General features: G+C 40.0%; 1 protein-coding gene across 6 annotated transcripts in view; it reads right to left on the bottom strand.

The window, feature by feature from the left end:
- HECTD4 (HECT domain E3 ubiquitin protein ligase 4) overlaps nt 1-22,119 on the bottom strand; it is a 229,416-nt gene that overhangs the window by 93,503 nt on the left and 113,794 nt on the right. For 3 of the 6 annotated variants that reach the window (XM_030938339.1, XM_030938335.1, XM_030938336.1), the window contains exons 13-27: nt 21,839-21,984; nt 19,005-19,075; nt 17,970-18,075; nt 17,280-17,400; nt 16,176-16,304; nt 13,456-13,580; nt 11,290-11,443; nt 10,670-10,770; nt 8,440-8,638; nt 6,179-6,325; nt 4,529-4,633; nt 3,077-3,240; nt 2,255-2,488; nt 431-623; nt 180-284 (exon numbers count right to left, since the gene is read on the bottom strand). In XM_030938339.1, coding sequence (XP_030794199.1) covers nt 180-284; nt 431-623; nt 2,255-2,488; nt 3,077-3,240; nt 4,529-4,633; nt 6,179-6,325; nt 8,440-8,638; nt 10,670-10,770; nt 11,290-11,443; nt 13,456-13,580; nt 16,176-16,304; nt 17,280-17,400; nt 17,970-18,075; nt 19,005-19,075; nt 21,839-21,984 — 2,100 coding nt within the window. The remainder of the gene's footprint in view (nt 1-179; nt 285-430; nt 624-2,254; nt 2,489-3,076; nt 3,241-4,528; nt 4,634-6,178; nt 6,326-8,439; nt 8,639-10,669; nt 10,771-11,289; nt 11,444-13,455; nt 13,581-16,175; nt 16,305-17,279; nt 17,401-17,969; nt 18,076-19,004; nt 19,076-21,838; nt 21,985-22,119) is intronic. The other 3 variants (XM_030938338.1, XM_030938337.1, XM_010378775.2) reach the window with 3 other exon arrangements.

The following is a 22,119-nucleotide window of genomic DNA, read 5'->3' as shown; positions in this document are numbered from 1 at the left end:
AATCAATTTTCATTTAACCTCTTTTAAAGAATGGGTACAGTTTTGGAGTGTGCAACATTTTAGGAAATGACATTATTTTACCTCTACACATACACACACACACACACACACACACACGAGTATATACCTTTGCTCTCTAAATGGCAATGCCCCAGAGACAAATCATACACTTTGCTCACCTCATTAAAATGGTAATCATAAAAGAAAGGCATGTTGTTCTCCAGTTTCCCCTGCATGGCATCATCAACTTCACTTTGCCATTTTTGTTCCAGTTCTGCAACACTCTAATAAATACATTAAAATAGATGCAAAATAAAAACAAGTACAATTCAAAATTTTAGTCACAATAGTAATTTTAAAAATTAGATCACATTCTAAATTTCTTTATTTCCATGAAAGAAATTATTTCCAATAGTTATCAGACATTTACCTGCAGCTGTCTCTCCATGGCATTGAGCTTCTTAAAAGTCTCTCCCATAATTTTACACAATAAATCATATTCTTCAGCATGTTCTTCTTGATATTGGAAATTTATTAGAGATTGCAGTGCATCAACCAAGTTCAAGTGCTTAATAACACAAGATACCACCATTTCCTCCATCACGTCTGGCTGAATCACTTCTCTGTGACCACAATGGAAATTAGTCAGATGTATGCCATGCTCTCAGCTTCTCAATATTGTATTTTATTTTTATTTTTTATTTTTTTAGAGACAAGGTCTCTCCCCCTGTCACCTAGGCTGCAGTTCAGTGGAGCAATCATGGCTCATTGCAGCCTCAAACTCCTGGGTTCAAGGGATCCTCTTGCCTCAGCCTCCTGAGTAGCTGAGACTACAGGTACATGTTGCCATGCTCAGCTAATTTGAGAAAAAAATTTTAGGGTGGGGGTTTCTCGCTATGTTGCTCAGGCTGGTCTTGAACTCCTGGGCTCAAGTGATCCTCCTGACTTGGCCTCCCAAAGTATTGGGATTACAGGCATGAGCCACCATGCCCCAGGCCCAAGAGAGTATTTTATAGGTTGGAGAACTTAGGCTTTGATCTAAAGATATTAAATATTCATCACACTTCCTTTGTTACAATAGAGTAAGAGGTATGCATAGTATAATGGCACTGTTGGGAGTCTTATGTTGGCAAATAATTTAGTATATTAACGATAAAACTGACATTGGCTGATAAAGCTGAAAATCAAGAGTAAAGAGACTTCAGCCTGTAATCCTAGCACTTTGGGAGGCCGAGGCAGGTGAATCACTTGAGGTCAGGAGTTCGAGACCAGCCTGGTCAACATGGAGAAACCTTGTCTCTACTAAAAACACAAAAATTAGCTGGCTATAGTGGCATGTCCCTGTAATCCCAGTTACTCGGGAGGCTGAGGCAGGAGAATCTCCTAAACCTGGGAGACGGAGGTTGTAGTAAGTCGAGATCACATCACTGCACTCCAGCCTGGGTGACAGAACGAGACTCCCTCTCAAAAAAAAAAAAAAGACTTCATTTTCTATGATTGCTATATTTTGAGTTAGAGACATATTAGAGCTGGAAGAGGGCTAAGGCTAAGAAAGGATCTTCAGCAGCATCTATCCACTAATTAATTTTATGCAGTATTATGGCCTGCAGTGTTCAGTGCCTATGGATATTGGGCTGAAAACAATAGTGTTTTCTGTATTTTTTTCATTTCAAATTTCATATATTCTCTAAAGTTTTCTCTCTGAAATCCTGCCTCAGGAGGCAGAGCAGAGGCCTGCAAAACAGACTTGACTTTAAGCAAGAATACCACAGACATCTGTAACTGTAAGTCTGTACATTCTAGATTACAGAACTCCTCACCATTTCTCTAGGCATCAAAAATAAACACATATCTCTACATTCTGGAAAGTAAAGTAGAGGCTGACTGCTAGTAGGTCAAAATACTAGAGATAAACCTAGCACTTGTCACACTTTAGCATGTTATCAGTCACATGGGAAACTTGTTAAGCTGGGCCCCATCCTCAGACCTCCTGATTCAACAGGTGTAAAATGGGATCCAAGAACTAACAAGCTCCCAAGTGATGCCAATGCTGCTGACTAGGAGACCAAATTTTGAGAGCCCCTAATCTGGAATACTGCCTGGTGGGCCCTCCAGACTCGGTTAATTTTAACACTCATAGAGTAAACATAAAATTAAAGTTTCATTTACTAGACCACAGAAGAAATACACCCATTTCAATTGTTTAAACTTTTTTTTCCTACTGGGAAAAGTAAAACACTACACAGCAACATACTTTATACTTGGTCTAAATTGAGGTCTAGCACGCCCAGAAATTTCCCTGAGCTTTATCATGATTCCTGGAGGCAGCCTGATCCGAGGCAGATCAAAGTAGTTTCCAACAGGAGGCACGAGGACATCAGAGGGGTAGGTGAATTCTCTGTCTTCCTCTATGGTCAGAGGCAGTGGAGAGGGGCTCGGAGTAAGGGCAGGGGAGATCACACCATTGGCCTCCACCTGCCACTGGCACCTGAGCAGACAGAAAAGAGGCTCTTCACTTCCTCTCTCATCAAGATTATTGGAAAGCTATTGGATGTTTGCAGACACATCAAACATATGAAGGATCACATTCTGTGTTAATTACTCATCAAACCTTCTCCAGAAGCTAAAGAAAAATGAGCATTGTATGAAAGCCCATCTTTGGGGATCTAGCTCCCCCCAATATTTAATCATTAAAACTTTTAAATGTACAGAAAAGCTGAATGAATGACATGGTTAATGTCCACAGACACATTTGTCTAGATTGTACGAATAAACATTTGCTGTGTTTGCTTTATCACACATCCACTCATCCTCTTGGGGATCATTCAATTTAATTAGACAATAATTGTGTCGGAGAAAAGCTTATGCAGTTCAAAGATGTAATCTTAAATTTAGTAAAGTAAGGGCCAGAAAGCACTATGGTGTAATTTTCATCTTATTTCTTAGACACAATGACACCCACGAGATTGCCAGGCAGTAGGCACAATCACCCTGGAAATGTACCAAAAGGATTTTTCCACATAAAGTCCTTTTTCCTTTGCAGGCAACACTAGCTGAAATTCAACCTTTTTGTTACCTTTGTAAAAGTTTGGACCGCAATAGCTCCTGACAGGCTTCTTCTTCTTTGGTAATTTCTGGTCCATTGTACAGGATTCTTAACATGGAACAAGCTAACACAGACAGACCTAAAGCCAGGTCTACCAGAAAGGGCAAGCCTCCTGAGACATCCTCCGAAGACTCCTACAATGCAGACAGGGGTAAACCACAATGGTCAGTGTACACTGGCAGAGGCTGCTACCTGTGCTGCCCCACACTGCACTGTTCCCAACCACAGGGTTCTACAGAGCAGCATCGAGTATCACTACTAGGGGACACAGGTACAGCACCCAAATCATGACTAGATGGTGGTACTGGAATGACCAGAGTGAAGTCTCAACATAATTCTGAAGAGAAAATAGTTGATCAGACCCCATATACAATAGTACAAATCAAACAAATAGTATAAATGAAATAAAGAAGCCTGACTCTTTGATAGCTTCCTCTTTGTTGTGCCTAAGTATAAATCACTATTTTGTTTTTTCACTTCCATCCTGTGCTCAAACTGTGATATTGTCAATGACTGCAGTGAATTCATTCAAGAAATATTTACTGGGTGTCCTCTGTGTGCCAGCCATTGTTCTAGGTGCCTGAGATACATCGGAGAATGAAATGAAGATCCCTGCTCTCATGGAGCTTACATTCTAGCAGTTAATGCCACTCTGGAGAGTCTTAGCTTGGTTAAGCTTAAGAAACATCAAAATCTAAAATATGTTTTTGGAATCAGGCAACTGGAGGGGTCAGTAGGGTGCTTAAGTACTCTGGTTTTTTTTTTTTTTTTTTTTTTTTTTTAATTTTTGAGACAGAGTCTCACTCTGTCACCCAGGCTGGAGTACAATGGTACGATCTCAGCTCACTGCAGTCTCTGCCTCCCAGTTCAAGCGATTCTCTTCCCTCAGCCTCTTGAGTAGCTAGGACTACAGGTGCCCGTCAACACACCCGGCTAATTTTTGTATTTTTAGTAGAGACGGGGTTTCACCAAGTTGGCCAGGCTGATCTCGAACTCCTGACCTCAGTTGATCCGCCCGCCTCAGCCTCCCAAAGTACTGGGATTACAGGTGTGAGCCACCATGCTCAGCTGGATGCTTAACTACTCTTAAAACCCAGGATCCAAGTGCTTATTTCTATTAAGTTCTATTGAGTCCTCTTTGCCCTATGGAAAGATGCTGGGGTCAGGTCACCTCCCCAAGCTTTGAAGAGGAAGCCCCAATCAACAGATTTATTTCTGTGCTGCTGAGCTGATATTAGGTCATGGCTAGTTTTATTCTGTAAAAGTACTACTAGCTGCTAGTAGTTGACTAGTGCCAACTAGAAAAGAAAGATGAAAGAGTGACTCATATTCTGCCCTGTTTCCAAGGCAAATATGATGTATGTAATCAAGGCACATAGCAGATAGTACATTTTGTCCACGGCAGTGGTTAGATTCAAGTACCTGAGCGCGAACTGTGCAAGCAAAGCCCCACATGGCTTTATCAGGAGTGTTGTGTTCACGGCCACTTCTCATTTCAAAGGAGAAGGTGACTGTATCTCCTTCCACCTTAAAATTTAAGAGGGGGGCGGGAAATGCACTTTAAAAACAAGATACACAATTTTCAAAAGAGCAATGAATTTCAGAGGTTTACTTTCAAAAAGGACCACAGCAATATTTCACTCCTTTTCTCACTTGCTTTTTGATTCAAATTCCATTCCCTTTCATTTAGACACCCAGTCCTTTAAGTGTCTCTCCTGACGAGGTAGCCTTTGGGATGAGGCATCTGTGAAATAGGCCACAGTTGCCCATTAGCAAGATCATAGTAAAGGTTAATCAAATCTTGAGAATAATTTTTTTTTTTTTTTTTTGAGACAAGGTCTTACTCTGTCACCCAGGCTGGAGTGCAATGGCACAATCATGGCTCACTGCAGCCTCAACCTCCTGGGCTCAAGCAATCCTCCCACTTCAGCCTCCTGAGTAGCTGGAACTATAAGTGTGTGGCACCATGCCCAGCTAATTTTTGTTTTTTGTTTTTTTTTTTTGTAGAGACGAGGTCTCACTATGTTGCCTAGGTTGGTCTCAAATTCTTGGGCTCACGCAGTCTGTCCACCTTGGCCTCCCAAAGTGCTGGGATTACAGGCATGAGTCACCTTGCACGGCCTTGAGCATAATTTCTCTCTCTCTTTTTTTTTTTTTTTGAGATGAAGTTTCGCTCTGTCGCCCAGACTGGAGTGCAATGGCACCATCTTGACTCACTGCAACCTCCCCGCCTCTTGGGTTTAAGCGATTCTCCTGCCTCGGCCTCCTGAGTAGCTGGCATAACAGGCACGCACCACCACGCCTGACTAATTTTTGTATTTTTAGTAGAGACGGTGTTTCACCATGTTGGCCAGGCTGGTCTCAAACTCCCGACCTCAGGTGATCCTCCCGCCGCAGCTGATCACCTGAGTGATACAGTGCTGGGACTATAGGCGTGAGCAGCTGCACCTGGCCATAATTTCTAACAAATGGCTTGCCATCTATGGCTGAATTAAAGAGGGTCCATAATGTATATGAAATAAAGGCCCTGGGAACAGACTTTGGGGACATTTTTGGGTTTTAACAGATGTTTTAGTTTATATTCATATTCCAGGCAGATACACAGTAAGTAGTTTGAGGGCTGAATTACAAAGCATGGCACTCATTTCATCAGTTTGAGAATGGATAATTGTTTTTGCTCCAAAGGCCCAAATTCATCTGAACACATTAACTCAATACTTTTACACTGCAATGGCCTTGTGGTTCTAGGGTACTTGTCAACAGGGAGTATAGAGGAGAACTAAGCTGGAAACGATCTAGTAACCCTTTTAATCAACAAGGAAGAAAATACTGTGACAAATTCTATCCATGGAGCAACTTGTGAAAGGGAGTGAACAGGGGTCTGATGTCCTACAAGTGAAAGGAGGATCATTCTGAATAGAAGGAGTGAGCTGACAGGCCTAGCAAGGTGGCCCCACCTCAACAAAAGCCCCCAGGGCAAATGTTTTTCTGGGATTACAGTTAGTACTTGGACCTGTGAGGACTGCAAGTTCATTTTCTTTTCTAGGAAGCGATTATGACTGGATACCATACCTTCACCAAGTCTTTCGGCCAACCAGTTCCTAAGACACTACGGCTGCCATATCCCAGTGTGTTGCCTCCATATTCAGCAACCTTCCTACTGTTTGTGTTAGGCCCCGCATATATCACCAACTTCAAAACAGAAAATATACTGTTAGACTGTAAAAGAAAAACAAAAACAACATCTACAAATAAAAAGGCTGCAAAAAAAATTGTTCAAAATACAATTATAACCAGGCATTGGTGTCATTATAACTAATATTTCCTGATTTTTTTTAGGTATAACTGATACTAGTTTGGATGCAATCAGTCATTGGTATTTACAGGGAAGCCACAGAGTAATAACAATTCTTAATAAAAAGAAGTATACTTTTTACATTGGCACACTTTCATTGGCTTGGGGACCTCACATTAAATAGTTATACTCAGCTATTGTACATCAATATTTTTGAAATAGTTATTTTAATGCTAATTAATAACATATAACTCATTAATAACAGTTTGGCCCCTTAAGTCCTCCCCAAAATTAGTAAAGTGAGCAAATACAGATGGAAATATGATTATATCTAACAGAACAACAAAATAAAAGCACCAAAGAAAAAAATCAATGAATAAATACGAATTTTTAAAAATGCAACAAATTGAAAATAAGCCATATATTCTTAGGATGTTGCTTAATGGTATAAAAAGAAAATGATACAAATTTGGGCCAGAAAGGGGGCGGCTGCTTCTTGGGTCAGTTTTCATGTATCAATACTTCTCTAATTCATGTATACCCAGCTAGCTGACTTTCTAATCGGCAGAAGAAACATTTATAGCTCATTTGGCATTCCACAGGAAAAATAAAGCTCTGGCTTCTGTAAATACCAAACCCTGTCTTCTAATATGCACTGTGACTGCTTCTCACTGCATCTAACTTCAGATTTCGAAGCTCCATCTTCAGCCCTGAATGCTTATCATTTTGTGATGTCTTACCCTTTGGGGCCTTTTGCTGACACCAGCCAGGGACCACTGGAAAAGTAAATGTACTTTCATCCATGTAGTAAGCCTCTTTGTGCTTCATCATTTAACACTAATGTCTACTGCAGGCATAAGTCAGCGCATATCAGAAATGCAAAATACGGTTTTTAAAGGAGAAACAAAATGACACCAACTAAAACAGCAGACTCTCCCATTTCTTTATTAAGTCACTTCACCTGGACCTGGGAAATGGGGGTAGCCAATGCCAGGAGCTATGAATTACAGTGGACTGATGGTAGGAGATATGTTTCTGAAAGGCCTACTAAAGATCATCTCATATATTTTCTTGGTTCCAGCTAAGGTGAGTTTTGAGGACAAGGCTTTGGTGACACCTGGGAATCTTCACTATCCTAAAAGATAATGGGGAAGAGGATTCTATAACTTGCCCAGAAATGTGTTTCACCATCTCATAGTATATACAGTTAAGAAGTCCTTTATTTTTAACCTAAAAACCTCCCCGGATAGAATGTTTTAAAAAGCCAGCCTCAGAAGTCAGAATCCCCTGCTAGGATTTAAGCCCATTTGCCCTCACACAGTTCACAGGAGAGAGACACAATAGATCACTAACAAGCTACATAAAAATAGTATGCACAAAGCTATTAGATAATCCTCCAGCTGTTCTTTCATATGTTACATATTTCATTAGCCTTTCCCCCTAAGACCACATGACAGGTTACAATTCAATAACTAAGTGGAAGAAAATGTTTCAACCCCTAAGATGCTTCCTTTTGTTCATAACTATTAAGCCACCAGGTTGGAAACTACTCTTCCTCAAAAAAAAAAACAACAAATGTTTAAATAAATATAAACCAGATCCTAGCACCTCTGAAACCCTTCTAAAAAGCTACCTTTTCCCAAAAGATACATGAGAAGCCCCAAGAATTGGGCAGTGAGACCTTTCTAGATGAATGGACATCACACATCTGGGGGAACTTCAAGCACAGAGGGAGGGCAGGGGTAAGCAGAACGAAAAGGAACATTTCCTTCCACTCACATCTAAGCACCTGAAAGCTTACAAAGTACACTTTCAACATATCATTAACACTGTTCTTAGACTGCAGAGGTGGTGTTTCTTTAACTTTCTTAAATCACTACCCTTCAAAGATAAGAACTTTATCTTAGGAAAGTTCTCCTTAGAGATAGCTGCAGACAGAAATCAGTCAAGAATGGTGACCAGCAGCAAAGAAAAATAAGAAGCATCTAAGAATCAGCTTACTTGAGGTGGAACCAATAATAACCCAGTTCTTACTCACTTTGTCATAGTCATATTGTGAAGAGCATCTGCTATCAAATCTAAGGTACAGGCAGCGAGCTCCTGGGATATGGACCGTTTCTTTAAATTTATAGTTGTCTCTGACGGGGTGGACTGTTTCCACAGTCTTTCCAGCAGCCCATGGGGCAGGAATCTTTAAACCAGTGAGAAATCCTGGCTCTTCTTTCTCTTCTAACATTCTAAACAGAAATAGAGAAAGTGATTTAGCTTAGCAGCCAAGGAAAGGAAAAACAACATAAACATTAAATTGCTCTTTAATTTTCCACAGCATGCAGTATGATAACACTGAGGCTTTTACATGCTTGATATTAGTGGCAATCAGAAACATTTTAAAAATTTCCACATTTAAGGGTTTTTTCTTTCTTTCTTGTTAGATACTATATTTGCTTTATTATTTTTTTTTTTTTTTGCCTTTTTCTAGGACAAGAAGCAGAGATATGTTTTCATTTTTTCTCTCTTTTTCTCAAGAGAGAAGCCCAATTGATATCCAACAGAAGACCTGATCAACTCTCATTTAAATGTACTCAGAAAAAAAAAAAGGTACTGTAAAGGATCTTTAAGATTGGCCACTTTGCAAATCCCACAGGGTTAGCATCCTGTACAAATTTCCTTTTGTTGATATCTACATGCCAATTGTTGAAAACTCCAGGAGTCTACATAGCTACTTTTCACTGTAATTTTTACTAAGGAAAAGTGCCTTCAAAGGTTCTCTTACCTACTATAATTGAACTCTCAAGGACAGCATGGAGCCTGAGGTTGCGGAATACAAACTCCTAAGACTTAAACTTAGTTGCCACGGAATTCTCTTATTCTTTCAACTCTGAAGCTTGAGCTGCAGAGCCTTACTGTCCAATACAGTAGCTACTAGTCATATGTGGCCATTTCAATTAAATTGAATTTAAATGAAATAAAATTTACAATTCAGCTCCTCAGTCACATTAGCTACACTGCAGATGCTCAATAACAACCTGTGGCTATGGAACTAGACAGCACAGATAGAAGTTTGCATCACTGCAAAAAGCTCAATTCCATAGCCCGCTGCTCTAGAGAAACCCAGGAAATCTTTTTAAAAGACAGCTTTAATGCAACATAATTGACATAATAAATTGCACATATTTAAAGCATACAACTTGATAAGTTTGGACATTTGTTATACCATTAAGTTTCCTTCTTCCTCTTTGTAACCACTCCATTTCTCCCCCAGGTGATCATTTATTTGCTGTTACTAGAGATTAGTTTGCATTTTCTAGAGTTTTATATAAATGAAATAATATAGTACGTGACCTAAGGGGATGTGGCTTCTTTCACTCAGGGTTAAGTATTTTGAGATTACATACACACTGTTGTATATAACAATAGTTCATTCCTTTTTATTGCTGATTAGAGTCCATTGTATAACTATATCACAATTTGCTTATCCATTCACTTACTGATGGGCATTTATGTTGTTTCCAGATGGACATTTATGCTGTTTCCAGTTTTGGGCTCTTCTAACCAAAACTGTTACGAACCTTAATATAAAAGCTTTGTAAGAACCTATGCTTTCTTTTCTTGTGTGAATACCTAAAAGTGAAATAGTTCGGTCATACAACAGGTGTGTGTTTAAGTTTTTAAGAAACAGCCAGCAGGGTGCGGTGGCTCATGCTTGTAATCCCAGCACTTTGGGAGGCCAAGGTGGGTGGATCATGAGGTCAGGAGTTCAAAACAAGCCTGGCCAACATGGCAAGACCTCGTCTCTACTAAAAAATACAAAAATTAGCTGGGTATGGTGGCATACGCATGTAATCCTAGCTACTCATGAGGCTGAAGCAGGAGAATTGCTTGAACCCAGGAGGCAGAGGCTGCAGTGAGCTGAGATGAGCCACTGCACTCCAGCCTGGGTGACTGAGCAAGACTCCGTCTCAGAAAAAAAAAAAAAAAAGAAACAACCAAACTGCCTGTCAAAGTCATAATATTTTACATCCCCACTATTAGCATATGAGAATTTCAGATCAATTTTGAACTAATCTCTTGTTCCATGGGGAAATTTATTCTAACCAGTTGCTGTAAATCTACAAAGCAATGTTACAGTTATCTAAAATTTTCATTTCGAAGTCTTTTTCTTTTCACATAGACAATCCTTGCTAAAAATCTTTTTCATAAAAGGAGTACTAGGCTTTCACCAGAAGAAAACAAGAAAAGGGTTCCTGAAAGGAAGCAGCGTTCATTACCTCTCATCAGGGAACAGCCTGCACTTCTGGTCTGGTGCACCACATGGGGAACAGCCCACCTCAGCAAAAACCGGACACTGGGTTTTAAGCAGCAAAGCCGTCTGAAACACAAAACCATTATTATGTCTTCCAGTGCTACTGTCAGTTACCTAAATGGTATGAGACCCAAACTTAGAGGTCTCTCTTAAATCATCTTTTTATAATCCTAGTCTGCTCTCCTTCACTAAGAAATGCTGTGCTACTTAGACCACTTAATATTATTTTACTTAATGCTGGAACGGAATGCATCATTTATATTAGCTACTATTAGCTGGCAAGGACTCAGGAGGCAAACTATAATGGTAGGTTTTTAGTAGCATTGTATATTAGCATTTTTATAGCTGATCAGCCATGAACACTTGCTAAAAGATTGCAGTTAGTAATTTAGTCAAACAAATAAAATGTTTTCCCTTGTTATTTGTTTATTTTTATGACACAATATTTGTCTTCTTTCCATCATTATTTCCCTTGGTTTCTGAAAGGCAGGATTATGTTTATTCTGCCTTCAGTGAAAGCAAACAGCCACCTTGTGAAGCAGGTTGGCCAAAAAGCAGTTCACTTTGGCACACCAAGGATCATACCTGGCTTGTATAGAGTACCAGCTGCACTAGCTGAGGCATCAGGGCATCGGCCATGATCAGAGTCTGTAAATTTGGATGCATCAGGGAGGTCAGTAACACTGGAAGAAGGTGACCAAGCATAGTAGCCTTAGTAACTTGTTCCAAGCCTTTTAACCTACAAAAAGTTCAAGAAAAACACACAGCCTAAGCAATGCCCAAACATATGAAGAAGCACTAATGTCATCTTTATCTGACAAGTTCTCCTAAACTGCACCTCCTTAAACCACTTAAGCACTTTCAGTGATAGCAATTCAGTCCACAAATTTTCCACCTTCTGCCACTGAGGGAGAGGGGAAGAACAGAAAGAAAGCTGTTAATAGATTTCACCTTCAGTCTCTGATTTTTGCCAAAAAATTTATAAGCTGCCTTTTTTTTTTTTTTTTTTTTTGACAGGGTCTCACTCTGTCACCCAGGCTGGAGTGCAGTGGTACAATCACAGCTTATTGCAGCCTTGATCTCCTGGGTACAAGTGATCCTCCCACCTCGGCCTCCCAAACTGTTGGGATTACAGGTGTATGAACCACTTAGGTTCTAGGTTCTAGGTTGCTACATGGTGCATTTCATAGCACCTTTGAAGCACTTTACAAATGGATTCTAAAATGCCAATGGTTACTACCTGTAAAATTCCCTTGCCTCTGGGGCTGCTGGTCACTATGCTACACAGTGACTCTAAAAAGGAGGAATTGAATGGCTACAACATTGATTCACCTGCCCAGAGCTGTGACATCCATCACTGGTCTAGAGAAATTGAGGCTTGTCTGGGGCATGCAGAAGCAGGCAGATTTCTTCCCCCAATTTTTTTTTTATTACAGTAAAATAAACACAGCATAACATTTACCATCTTAACCATTTTAAGTGTACATTTCAGTGTTATTAAATAATGTTGTGCAACCATCACCATCATCCATCTCCACAACTCTTTTTGTATTGTAAAACCCAAACTCTATACCCATTAAGCAATAACTCCTCATTTTCCCCTTGCCCCCAGTCCCCTGTAAACACCATTCTACTTTCTGTCTCTATGATTTTGACTCATTTAAGTAGGCAAATTTTTAATTTATCTTTAAAATCACATTTTTAATATCCCTGTCCTCTGCTAGAAGAATTAAGGAATGCAGAAAGAAAGGATTATGTAAATTCCTTAAGGCTACTTAGGATATTAGTAGTAGAACCAGAAACCCAGGCTGTCCCATTAGACTGAACTACGTATTACTAAGCCTCTATGCAACACCTATCTGGGTTATATTGTTCTCAATCCCAACCTCCTATCTGCTCTCTGGGAGTGGGTAAGAACCAAGTCCATAGGAACAGACAGGGTTATGGAAGCAAAAATTACACTGTAGGATTCTTTTAGATCTACAGCTCCAACATGCAAATCGTCAAAAAACACAGTATGCAATGCACCTCTAAAATCAAACCAGAGCAGAATTTGTTTTTTTTGGGATGGAGTCTCGCTCTGTCGCCCAGGCTGGAGTGCAGTGGCGCAATCTCGGCTCACTGCAAGCTCCGCCTCCGGGGTTCAGGCCATTCTCCTGCCTTAGCCTCCCACTAGCTGGAACTACAGGTGCCTGCCACCGTGCCCAGCTAATTTTTTTTTCTTGTATTTTTAGTAAAGACGGGGTTACAGCAGAAATTTTAATGTGAAGGGCTGAGAAAGGGCTTTATTACTGTGAAAGAGAGGTCAGACATGTATTTGGAGAAGTAAAATTACAGTAAAATCTTGAGGTACCACATCAGTGTCATCCTTTGTGTAGCAGTTGATAAGTCACTTATTCCTCCCAAAAGTCTTTATCATGAGGAAACTAAGTGTGCATGGTGCTGACCTCGATAATTAAAGGAAAGGCCATTTTGGGAGTGATGGCGGTAGAAGTCTCAAGTGGCAGAGATTAGGCTGTGCCCTCCACAACTTCGCTACCCTTAGATCATGGCTGTTGGCCCAATCTCACCTGAAAGCACACAAAAGAGTGTGACTGCACTTGGCTTTCAAACACTTGCCCTTTTAGCCTATTCTCACAAAAATCTCTCTATATAAAATTGATCCTTCTATATTCTAAAAATATTTAATTTCAATAAACAAATTTTTCTTCCCACAAGGCAGCTGGTCACAGCCCACCATCCATTCCTCACCTCTGCTCACGGTCTGCTATGTCACTATTTATGAGGGCAGTTGTGACCTGCTGTAGCATTTCCAACACTTCATCACATCCAGTCAGGATTTGGGTGGCAAGAGCCAAAATACTGACTTTTAGCTCCTAGGCAGAAAATATCATCATATTATTTTTAAGCTTTGTGACGAACATACGTTCACAATGACAACATGAAATGATGTATTTAATGACGCATTTCCAAATGAAATAATGAGGTGGCCAGAATAAGCCCAAAGCAGTAAATTCTGCTAGAATGACAAGTAGCAAATTGGGAGGCCAAGGTCTGGAGAGCTGACAGAAATACGCAGTATTTCAGAGGGATCACACTGAGTCCCTAGGAGAAAAGGCTCCCATCCCAGCCAGCACAAGAAATATCTCCCATCCCATCCAGCACAAGAGAGCTCCTGGTGGCCAGCCCAGAAACTGTCCAGGTGGAAGACTGCCTTGGGTGGTATGAGGATAGCTAAAGAGAAAAACAGAACAGTAAAATGCGCATGTAGAGGCGGTGAATAAAATGAGACAAAAACACAACATTCTGAAACAGTACAAGTGACCTTTTACTCAATGTCCTAAACCCATCACAGTTAAAAACAGGCAGTTAAAAAAATTCAGTTAAGGTAGCAAGCAGTTACAGGCTATTAAATATTAAAATAACTATTACAGAGTTTGTGGGAGTACAAATAATAATGTGTTAAGAAGGACTAGCTAACATTATAGAAATGTTTAGTTTACAATGATTTTCAGTTAAAAAAATACAAACTCTTTAGGGGACATGTTTCCCCAGAAACCTAGACAGCTGAGCCTATTCAGCCTTTCCTAAGAGTCTTTACCTTTCTCTCTATGGTTTAATTAAGAATTTGCTAACGCTACGCCAGGCATGGTGGCTCATGCCTATAATCCTAGCACTTTGGGAGGCCGAGGCAGGTGGATCACTTGAGGTCAGGAGTTCAAAGACCAGTCTGGACAACACGTTAAACCCCATCTCTACTAAAAATACAAAAATTAGCTAGGCATGGTGGCACACATCTATAATCCCAGCTACTCGGGAGACTGAGGCAGGAGAATCACTTGAACCCAGGAGATGGAGGTTGCAGTGAGCCAGATTGCACCACGGCACTCCAGCCTGGGCAACAAAGTGAGACTCCACCTCAAAAAAACAAAAAAGCAAAAAAGAATCTACTAAGGCTAAAATTTAGCCTTCAAATAGAAAAAACTTTCTCACTGTTGGAATTTTCCGGGATCTTTATTATGATTGTTATCATTTTTTGAGACAGAGTCTCATTCTGCCACCCAGGCTGGAGTGCAGTGGCGTGATCAGGGCTCCCTGCAACCTCTACCTCCTGGGTTCAAGCAATTCTCATGCCTCAGCCTCCCCAGTAGCTGGAATTACAGGGCAGTACCATCACGCCTGGCTAATTTTTGTATTTTTCAGTAGAGATGGGGTTTCGCCATGTTGGCCAGGCTGATCTTGAACTCTTGGCCTCAAGTGATCCACCTGCCTCAGCCTCCCAAAGTGCTGAGATTACAGGTGTCAGCCACCACACCCAGCTGTTACAAGTATTATTGAGATTTTTTTTTATCATTAAAAGAGTAGGAACTCTGAACTAATGATGAGCCAAATCATGTTTTAAGTCACACTAATGACATGCACGATCATCTACTGACTTCATACCACATGGCAGCAAAGTGCAAAGTGCCAGGTATTTACAGGGCTTGTTGTTAATACAGCAACTTTACAAAGAAGATGTTATTGTCCCTTTTTACTGATGAGAAAACTAAGGCAAGAGAAGTTAAATAAATATTATCAACAACTTAAATTAAAAGTGCATGTATGTCTGCTTATTTGAAAATGGATTATACAATGAGATAAACTCATAAGTACAATAAGTACAAACTATCAGATGTATGATTTAAATAGTATATATGCATGAAGGAGTAAGAAAGGGGCAAACTGCATTGGCTTTTATCTTTAACTATGGCTTCCTTGGTTGATTTTTCAGTGTGTTTAACATTTTAAGAAAGAATAAAGTTCTTGTTGATTTCTCTGATTCTCCCACAAAGATGAAATTCTGAAGAACAATGCAAACAACAGCCTTGAGCATCTGTCAAAATTATAACAACCACAGCTATAAAAAAATCTTTGGACTGCTATAAATTGTCATGTGGGAACAAGTTAGTGAGTTTACACAGAAGCTAATTTAAAAATAATTATAGAAAATGAAATTGACTATAGGTTTAGAAATTAGATTACTTCATACAAAGATTGTGAAAATTATCACCTTTTAAAAGTTATTTTAATCAAGAGAATATAATAAACCATCAAAAAATTTGAAATTATTTAATGCTCCAAGATTGATTTATACATACATGTATATATATATGTCTATGTAACTATAACTTTCAGGTACACATGAGATCACTTGTAAGTGCCATATTTTATAGTTCTTAAAAGAAGATGGAAGTAAACAAAGGCACAAAAAGGTTGACAGGAGCACATGGATGACACATTATGAGTGTCACAAGTAGGTGACTACTGAGCAATGACATAAAAAGTCTATGGAATGAGTGGCCTAATGTTACTTCTCACAAGAATATAAGCCACAAGGTGAATTCTGACATCATAATACACAGAAATTTAGCCAATTAAGCTGCTTTTCACACTGGGTAGAACGCATCGTTAAAATAAAGCTTGGTGTTTACCTGTACCTTCAATGTCTCTCCCTGCAAGGAGCTGTCACTGTCATCATTCTCATCAGGTTTAATCAAAATAGTGTTACTGAGAAGGTGATTCTGAACTGCCATCAGATAGCGCAGGCAGGAGGATGCAGCCTTTAATACAAATAAGGGCATTTAAATGATCTAAACCCTACTGAAAGAGGGATCATGTAATCCTCACGTTTTTAAAAGATTTTGACAAAGAAAACAAAAAGAGAAAGTACACAAAACAGACCAAGTTAGTTTTTCAGATGACTTATTTCCACATGACTTTCCATACATACTTTGACACATTTACTATAACTTTCTGCCTTTTGGTACACAACCCTCACTAATTAGAATACTTACTTGAATTTTTGCCTCTTAATAATTATTCTTCCCCCTCCCTCTCACACACATCTCCATTACAGAAGAACACCCAAACCCTTAAAAGAATCTTTTGATTCCTACTGGTCTCTATAAAACACTCATAGTTTAGAAAACAATGTAAAATTAAAAATTAATAAGGGAAAAACACTCTCACTAGATAAAACAAAAACCCCCAAATCTGATCAATTTATTGCATCAAGCAATTTAAGCAGGGGGAATAGTCTTTGGAAAGTTTTTCAGGTGCATTTGTCTAGTTCTACATTTCTAAGGTAAAGAGTCATACACTGACTTTCATAAATTATTATTATTATTATTATTATTATTATTTGAGATGGAGTCTTGCTCTGTCACCCAGGCTGGAGTGTGGTGGCGTGATCTTAGCTCACTGCAACCTCCACCTCCTGGGTTCACGTGATTGTCATACCTCAGCCTCTTAAGTAGCTGGGATTACCGATGTGCGCCATCACACCCTGCTAATTTTTGTATTATTAGTAGAGATGGGGTTTCACCATGTTGGTCAGACTGGTCTTGAACTCCTGACCTCAGGTGATCCACCCACCTTGGCCTCCCAAAGTGCTGGGATTACAGGCGTGAGCCACTGCGCCCGGCCTTTCATAAATTATTTTAAGTCTGTACGTATATACACACCTGTCAATACAATAAAATGAAAACAGGGATGCTTGATATAATTTTGCTTTCATTAAACACATTTTTACTTACAGGCACAGTTGAAAGGAGCTTTTGAAAATCATCTTTAGAGACAGTTTGGCACTTGGTGATTAAGATACAGGATTCTCGTACAACAATCTTCAGAATGTAGTGTAAAAGTTCATCATTTAGTCTTTAAAGTGCAGGAAAAATGTTTATTGATGGTTTATTCATAAAAGGATAAATTTTATATAATTAGTATAAGATGACAAATAGAAGATACATAATTGATTCTGTAAGCAAATCACCTTAATAATGCTAATAACTAGGTACACTATTTAAATCAAACTTATAGAAATCAAATGGCACCCAACTACAAAGTCAAAATATTTTATAAATAACAGAAAAACAACACCTTCGTCCCCTTCACCAGCTCTAACACACATACTCAGCCTTTCTCATAAGCCAGCAATTTGGACAGTACTCTGAACCAAGATCTCCTAAATAAATTCCATCTGTTATTTTTGCTAAAGACCCTTTCCCCAAGCCCAACTTACTTTACTGATAAAATTGAAATGTGCAATTATCATTTCTGAGGGGAACTACAGAATCTATTATCTTTCATCTGGTCCATGCTTTAGGTTTAACATGCTAACGATCATATTAATTATAACAGGAGACTAAAGTTGATCAAACACATTGAAATGTAAACTAACAACTGAGAACACAAAGGCTAGGAGTGAATAATATAACTTGTGTCACCTGTAATGATCATCTTCATCACTGCCAAATCGGTTGTTTTGGAGCTGTTCGGCCAGGTTGGTTAGGATCACATCCCGTAGCTGGGAGAGTCCACTGTTTCTCTCTCCTAACACAGAACAAAGCTCCATCAACTACCCTGGTAATGACTCCTCGAAAACTGATGCTATTTTTAAAAAGTTTTTAAACAAATAGATTGTCGGCAAGCTAGGGGCACCAGACATACGGACTTATACAAATAAAAGCAGTAAAAATGACATCACAACGAATCCGACTTTTTAACCAGCATCCTGATTAAAGTGTAATTACCTTCTTGATATATTATGAAGTGTGATTTTTCATTCCTTAATGTTGCTTTTAAATGCCAACTGTCTTTAACACAGTACCTTTTGTTGTGTTGTTTAGTGTAACTTAAAATGTTAGGCTCCAACGTGTGAAGACAAGTGGCTTAGAAATCACCAATAAGTGATCGTTTTATTTGTTAAATATCTACAGTCACATACATTATGCTAAGCAGTGGAGACAGTTTATAAAGCTTGAAGATATATAAAACATGGTTTTTGCTTTCAATCTGGTTGAAGTGTAAGCATATATGCAGATACATTCTTTCTTTCTTTCTTTCTTTTTGAGACAGGGTCTGGCTCTGTTGCATAGGCTAGAGTGTAGTTGTGTCATCATAGCTCACTGCAGCCTCAACCTCCTGGGCGGAAGCAATCCTCCTGCCTCAGACTCCTGAGTAGCTGGGACAACAAGGTATGGGCCACCATAGCCAGCTAGTTGTTTTTATTTTTTGTAGTGTCAGGGTCTTGCTATGCTGGCCAGGCTGGTCTTGAGCTCCTGGGTCAAGTGATCCTCCCGTTTTAGCCTACCAAAGTGCTGGGATTACAGGTGTGAACCACTGTGCCTGGCCTGCAGATACATTTTTAAAATATGCTGACTAACATATATGAAGAAGTATCAATTATCTTAATATGCAGTTGTTTCCTTGGGGACAAAAAAAGGACGGCTGTTCAAAGATAATTAAAGGATAATTCTTACCTTCTGTTAAGACCAGTTTAAGTAAGTTATTGATTTCAGTTTCACCTGGGTACAAGATATTTAAACCAGAGCTGAAATGACAAAAAAGTCAAAAACATTTAAGCAAATGTTCTAGAAAATCAAAACTCTAAATATTTAAATTCTTATTTTTATTAAAGATGTCAATTTGATTATATAAAACTGTGAAAAAACTTTTTTTTTTTTTTTGAGACGGAGTCTTGCTCTGTTGCCCAGGCTGGAGTGCAGTGGCGCAATCTCGGCTCACTGCAAACTCCGCCTCCCGGGTTTACGCCATTCTCCTGCCTTAGCCTCCGGAGTAGCTGGGACTACAGGCGCCCGCCACCTCGCCTGGCTAGATTTTTGTTATTTTTTTTTTTTAGTAGAGACGGGGTTTCACCGTGTTAGCCAGGATGGTCTCGATCTCCTGACCTCGTGATCCGCCCGTCTCAGCCTCCCAAAGTGCTGGGATTACAGGCTTGAGCCACCGCGCCTGGCCGAAAAAACTTTTATCACTAAAAAGGCATTAAAAAAAATTTGAGACAGGGTCTCAATATGTTGCCCAGGTTAAACTCCTGAGCTCAAGCGATCCACCTGCCTTGTCCTCCCAAAGTGCTGGGATTGCAGGTGTGAGCTACTGCACCTGGCCTAAAAAGGCATTTGAACCTAAATTCACTGTCACGATACAGTCCAATCACTTCCCTGATAAATGTCATCCCTCTCTTCCTCTTCCTGTGAATTACCAAAATAAGTTACTTGGGGTTAGATGCAGAACTGGTTAAAGAGAACTGGTAAGCTATGAAAAGTCAATGTAGTCAAGCCTACATATATCAAATTGTGCCTCCCCAAAAAAACAATTAAGAAAGTAAATTTCTAATTCTCAGCTTTTTCAAAGAGAAGGGAAGAACAACATTGCAAATGGCATCAGAATCTTTTTTCTTTTCATTAATTTATTTGTGTGTGTGCATGCGTGTGTGTGTGTTTTAGATAGGATCTCACTGTCGCGCAGGCTGGAGTGCATGGAGTGCAGTGGTGTGATCTCGGCACATTGCAGCCTTGACCTCCCAGGCTCAAGTGATCCTCCCACCTCAGTCTCCCAAATAGCTGGGACTACAGGTGCTTGCCAGGGCATTGGGCTAATTTTGTTTTTATTTTTATTTTTTTGTAGAGACAAGGTCTTACTATGTTGCCCAGACTGGTCTCAAACCTGGCCTCAGCGATCCTCCTGCCTTGGCCCCTCAAAGTGCTGGGATTATAGGTATGAGCTACCGCATTCAGCCTCTTTTCTTTTTTAATTGAGGTTTAACATTTAATCAAGTGCACATATTTACAGTGTACAATCTGATAAGTCTGACATATGTATACACCAAAGAAACCATCACCATAATCAAGATAGTGAATACACCCATCCCCTCCAAAAGTTTCCTCAGAGCACCAGATTTCAATCACTGCCTTAATCCTCCACAGAAAGAGATTGAAGCATAATGCGCTGTGGAAGGAAAACAACTTCCTGTCATCTATGCTCACCCCTGTCATACAGATCTTTCAGACCAACCATTCAGCTCTCTCTTGGAAACTAAATTATAGTTATAGTCACTTTAAGGCTGTATTCCTGTATAAAAGCTCGCTGAGGCCAGGCATGGTGGCTCACACCTATAATCCCAGCACTTTAGGAGGCCAAGGTGGGTGGATCATCTGAGGTCAGGAGTTTGAGACCAGCCTGGCCAACATGGTGAAACCCCATCTCTACTAAAATTACAAAAATTAGCCAGGCGTGGTGGCACATGACGGTAATCCCAGCTACTTGAGAGGCTGAGGCAGGAGAATCACTCGAACCCAGGAGGCGGAGGTTGCGGTGAGCTGAAATCGTACCACTGCACTCGAGCCTGGGCAACAAGAGTAAAACTCTGTCTCAAAAAAGCAAAAAGAAAAAAAGTTCACTGAACTAAAAAAAAACAAAAAAGGCCGGGCACAGTGGCTCACGCCTGTAATCACAGCACTTTGGGAGGCTGAGACCGGCGGATCACGAGGTCAGGAGATCGACACCATCCTGGCTAACACGGTGAAACCCCGTCTCTACTAAAAATACAAAAAATTAGCCGGGCGCGGTGGCGGGCGCCTGTAGTCCAGCTACTCAGGAGGCTGAGGCAGGACAATGGCGTGAATCTGGGAGGCGGAGCTTGCAGTGAGCCGAGATTGTGCCACTGCACTCCAGCCTGGGGCACAGAGCGAGACTCCGTCTCAAAAAAAAAACAAAAAACAAAAAAAGACTGAAAAGAAATAGAAAATGGCCTATAAATTCTGCTCTCTTGTCTCAAAAGCTTTAAACAGGTTGATAAAGACTTGCATTTTTGAGCACTTACTTTGCATCAGGCCTTACCTTAGGAAAACCTCACAAACCCATAAAATAGGTGCTATTTTTATGCTCATCTTACAGCTAAGGAAATGCGAACCTTAAACCAAGGTCACACTAGTGAGTGGCAAAGTCTAGAACCCAGATCTGCCTGTTGCCAAAGCCTGCTTCTTAACCACCCTGCCACACTCTGCAAAATGAGAACATCAGCCTGCAAATAATCAAAATATCCACTTAAAGGGTTTTTTTTTTTTTTTTTTTTAGATCCAAACAGTGAGATAAGGAAATGCAGGTACACAGTTGGCTTTGGTCCTCTAAAGGTGGGGCTACAAACCCCTCTCCAGTGAAATTATCCCCAATCCATGAGGTCCTGACTGTGGGATGGGGTAAGAGGCATTTATACTACCAGCTTTCAGGGAAGATTACAATGCCTTGCAGAAGAACCATTTTGCAGAGAGCATTACGAAAATCATTAGCTGTTTACCTGATGGCAAGGCAGACTTCCTTCTGAATTTCAGGGCAAATTTGATCTTTTGGTGCCATCAACAACTGCCAAAGAAGCAATCCCGACCGTCGAATGATGTCTCGATTCCTTTCAGTTTGTGGGCTGAAGAAAAATTTAAATACCACCTACAGAAACATAAGGAGTCTATCTAAAAATGCTAATTCTACTGGGGATAAAATTATCCTTACAAAGAAAGTACACAGTAGATACCCTATGAACAAATAACCAGGTGGATTTTTTTTAACCACAATCTCTTATAT

Source organism: Rhinopithecus roxellana, chromosome 10 (genome assembly GCF_007565055.1).
Source record: "Rhinopithecus roxellana isolate Shanxi Qingling chromosome 10, ASM756505v1, whole genome shotgun sequence".
NCBI lineage: Eukaryota > Metazoa > Chordata > Mammalia > Primates > Cercopithecidae > Rhinopithecus > Rhinopithecus roxellana.
This window is presented reverse-complemented; position numbering and strand designations above follow the sequence as displayed.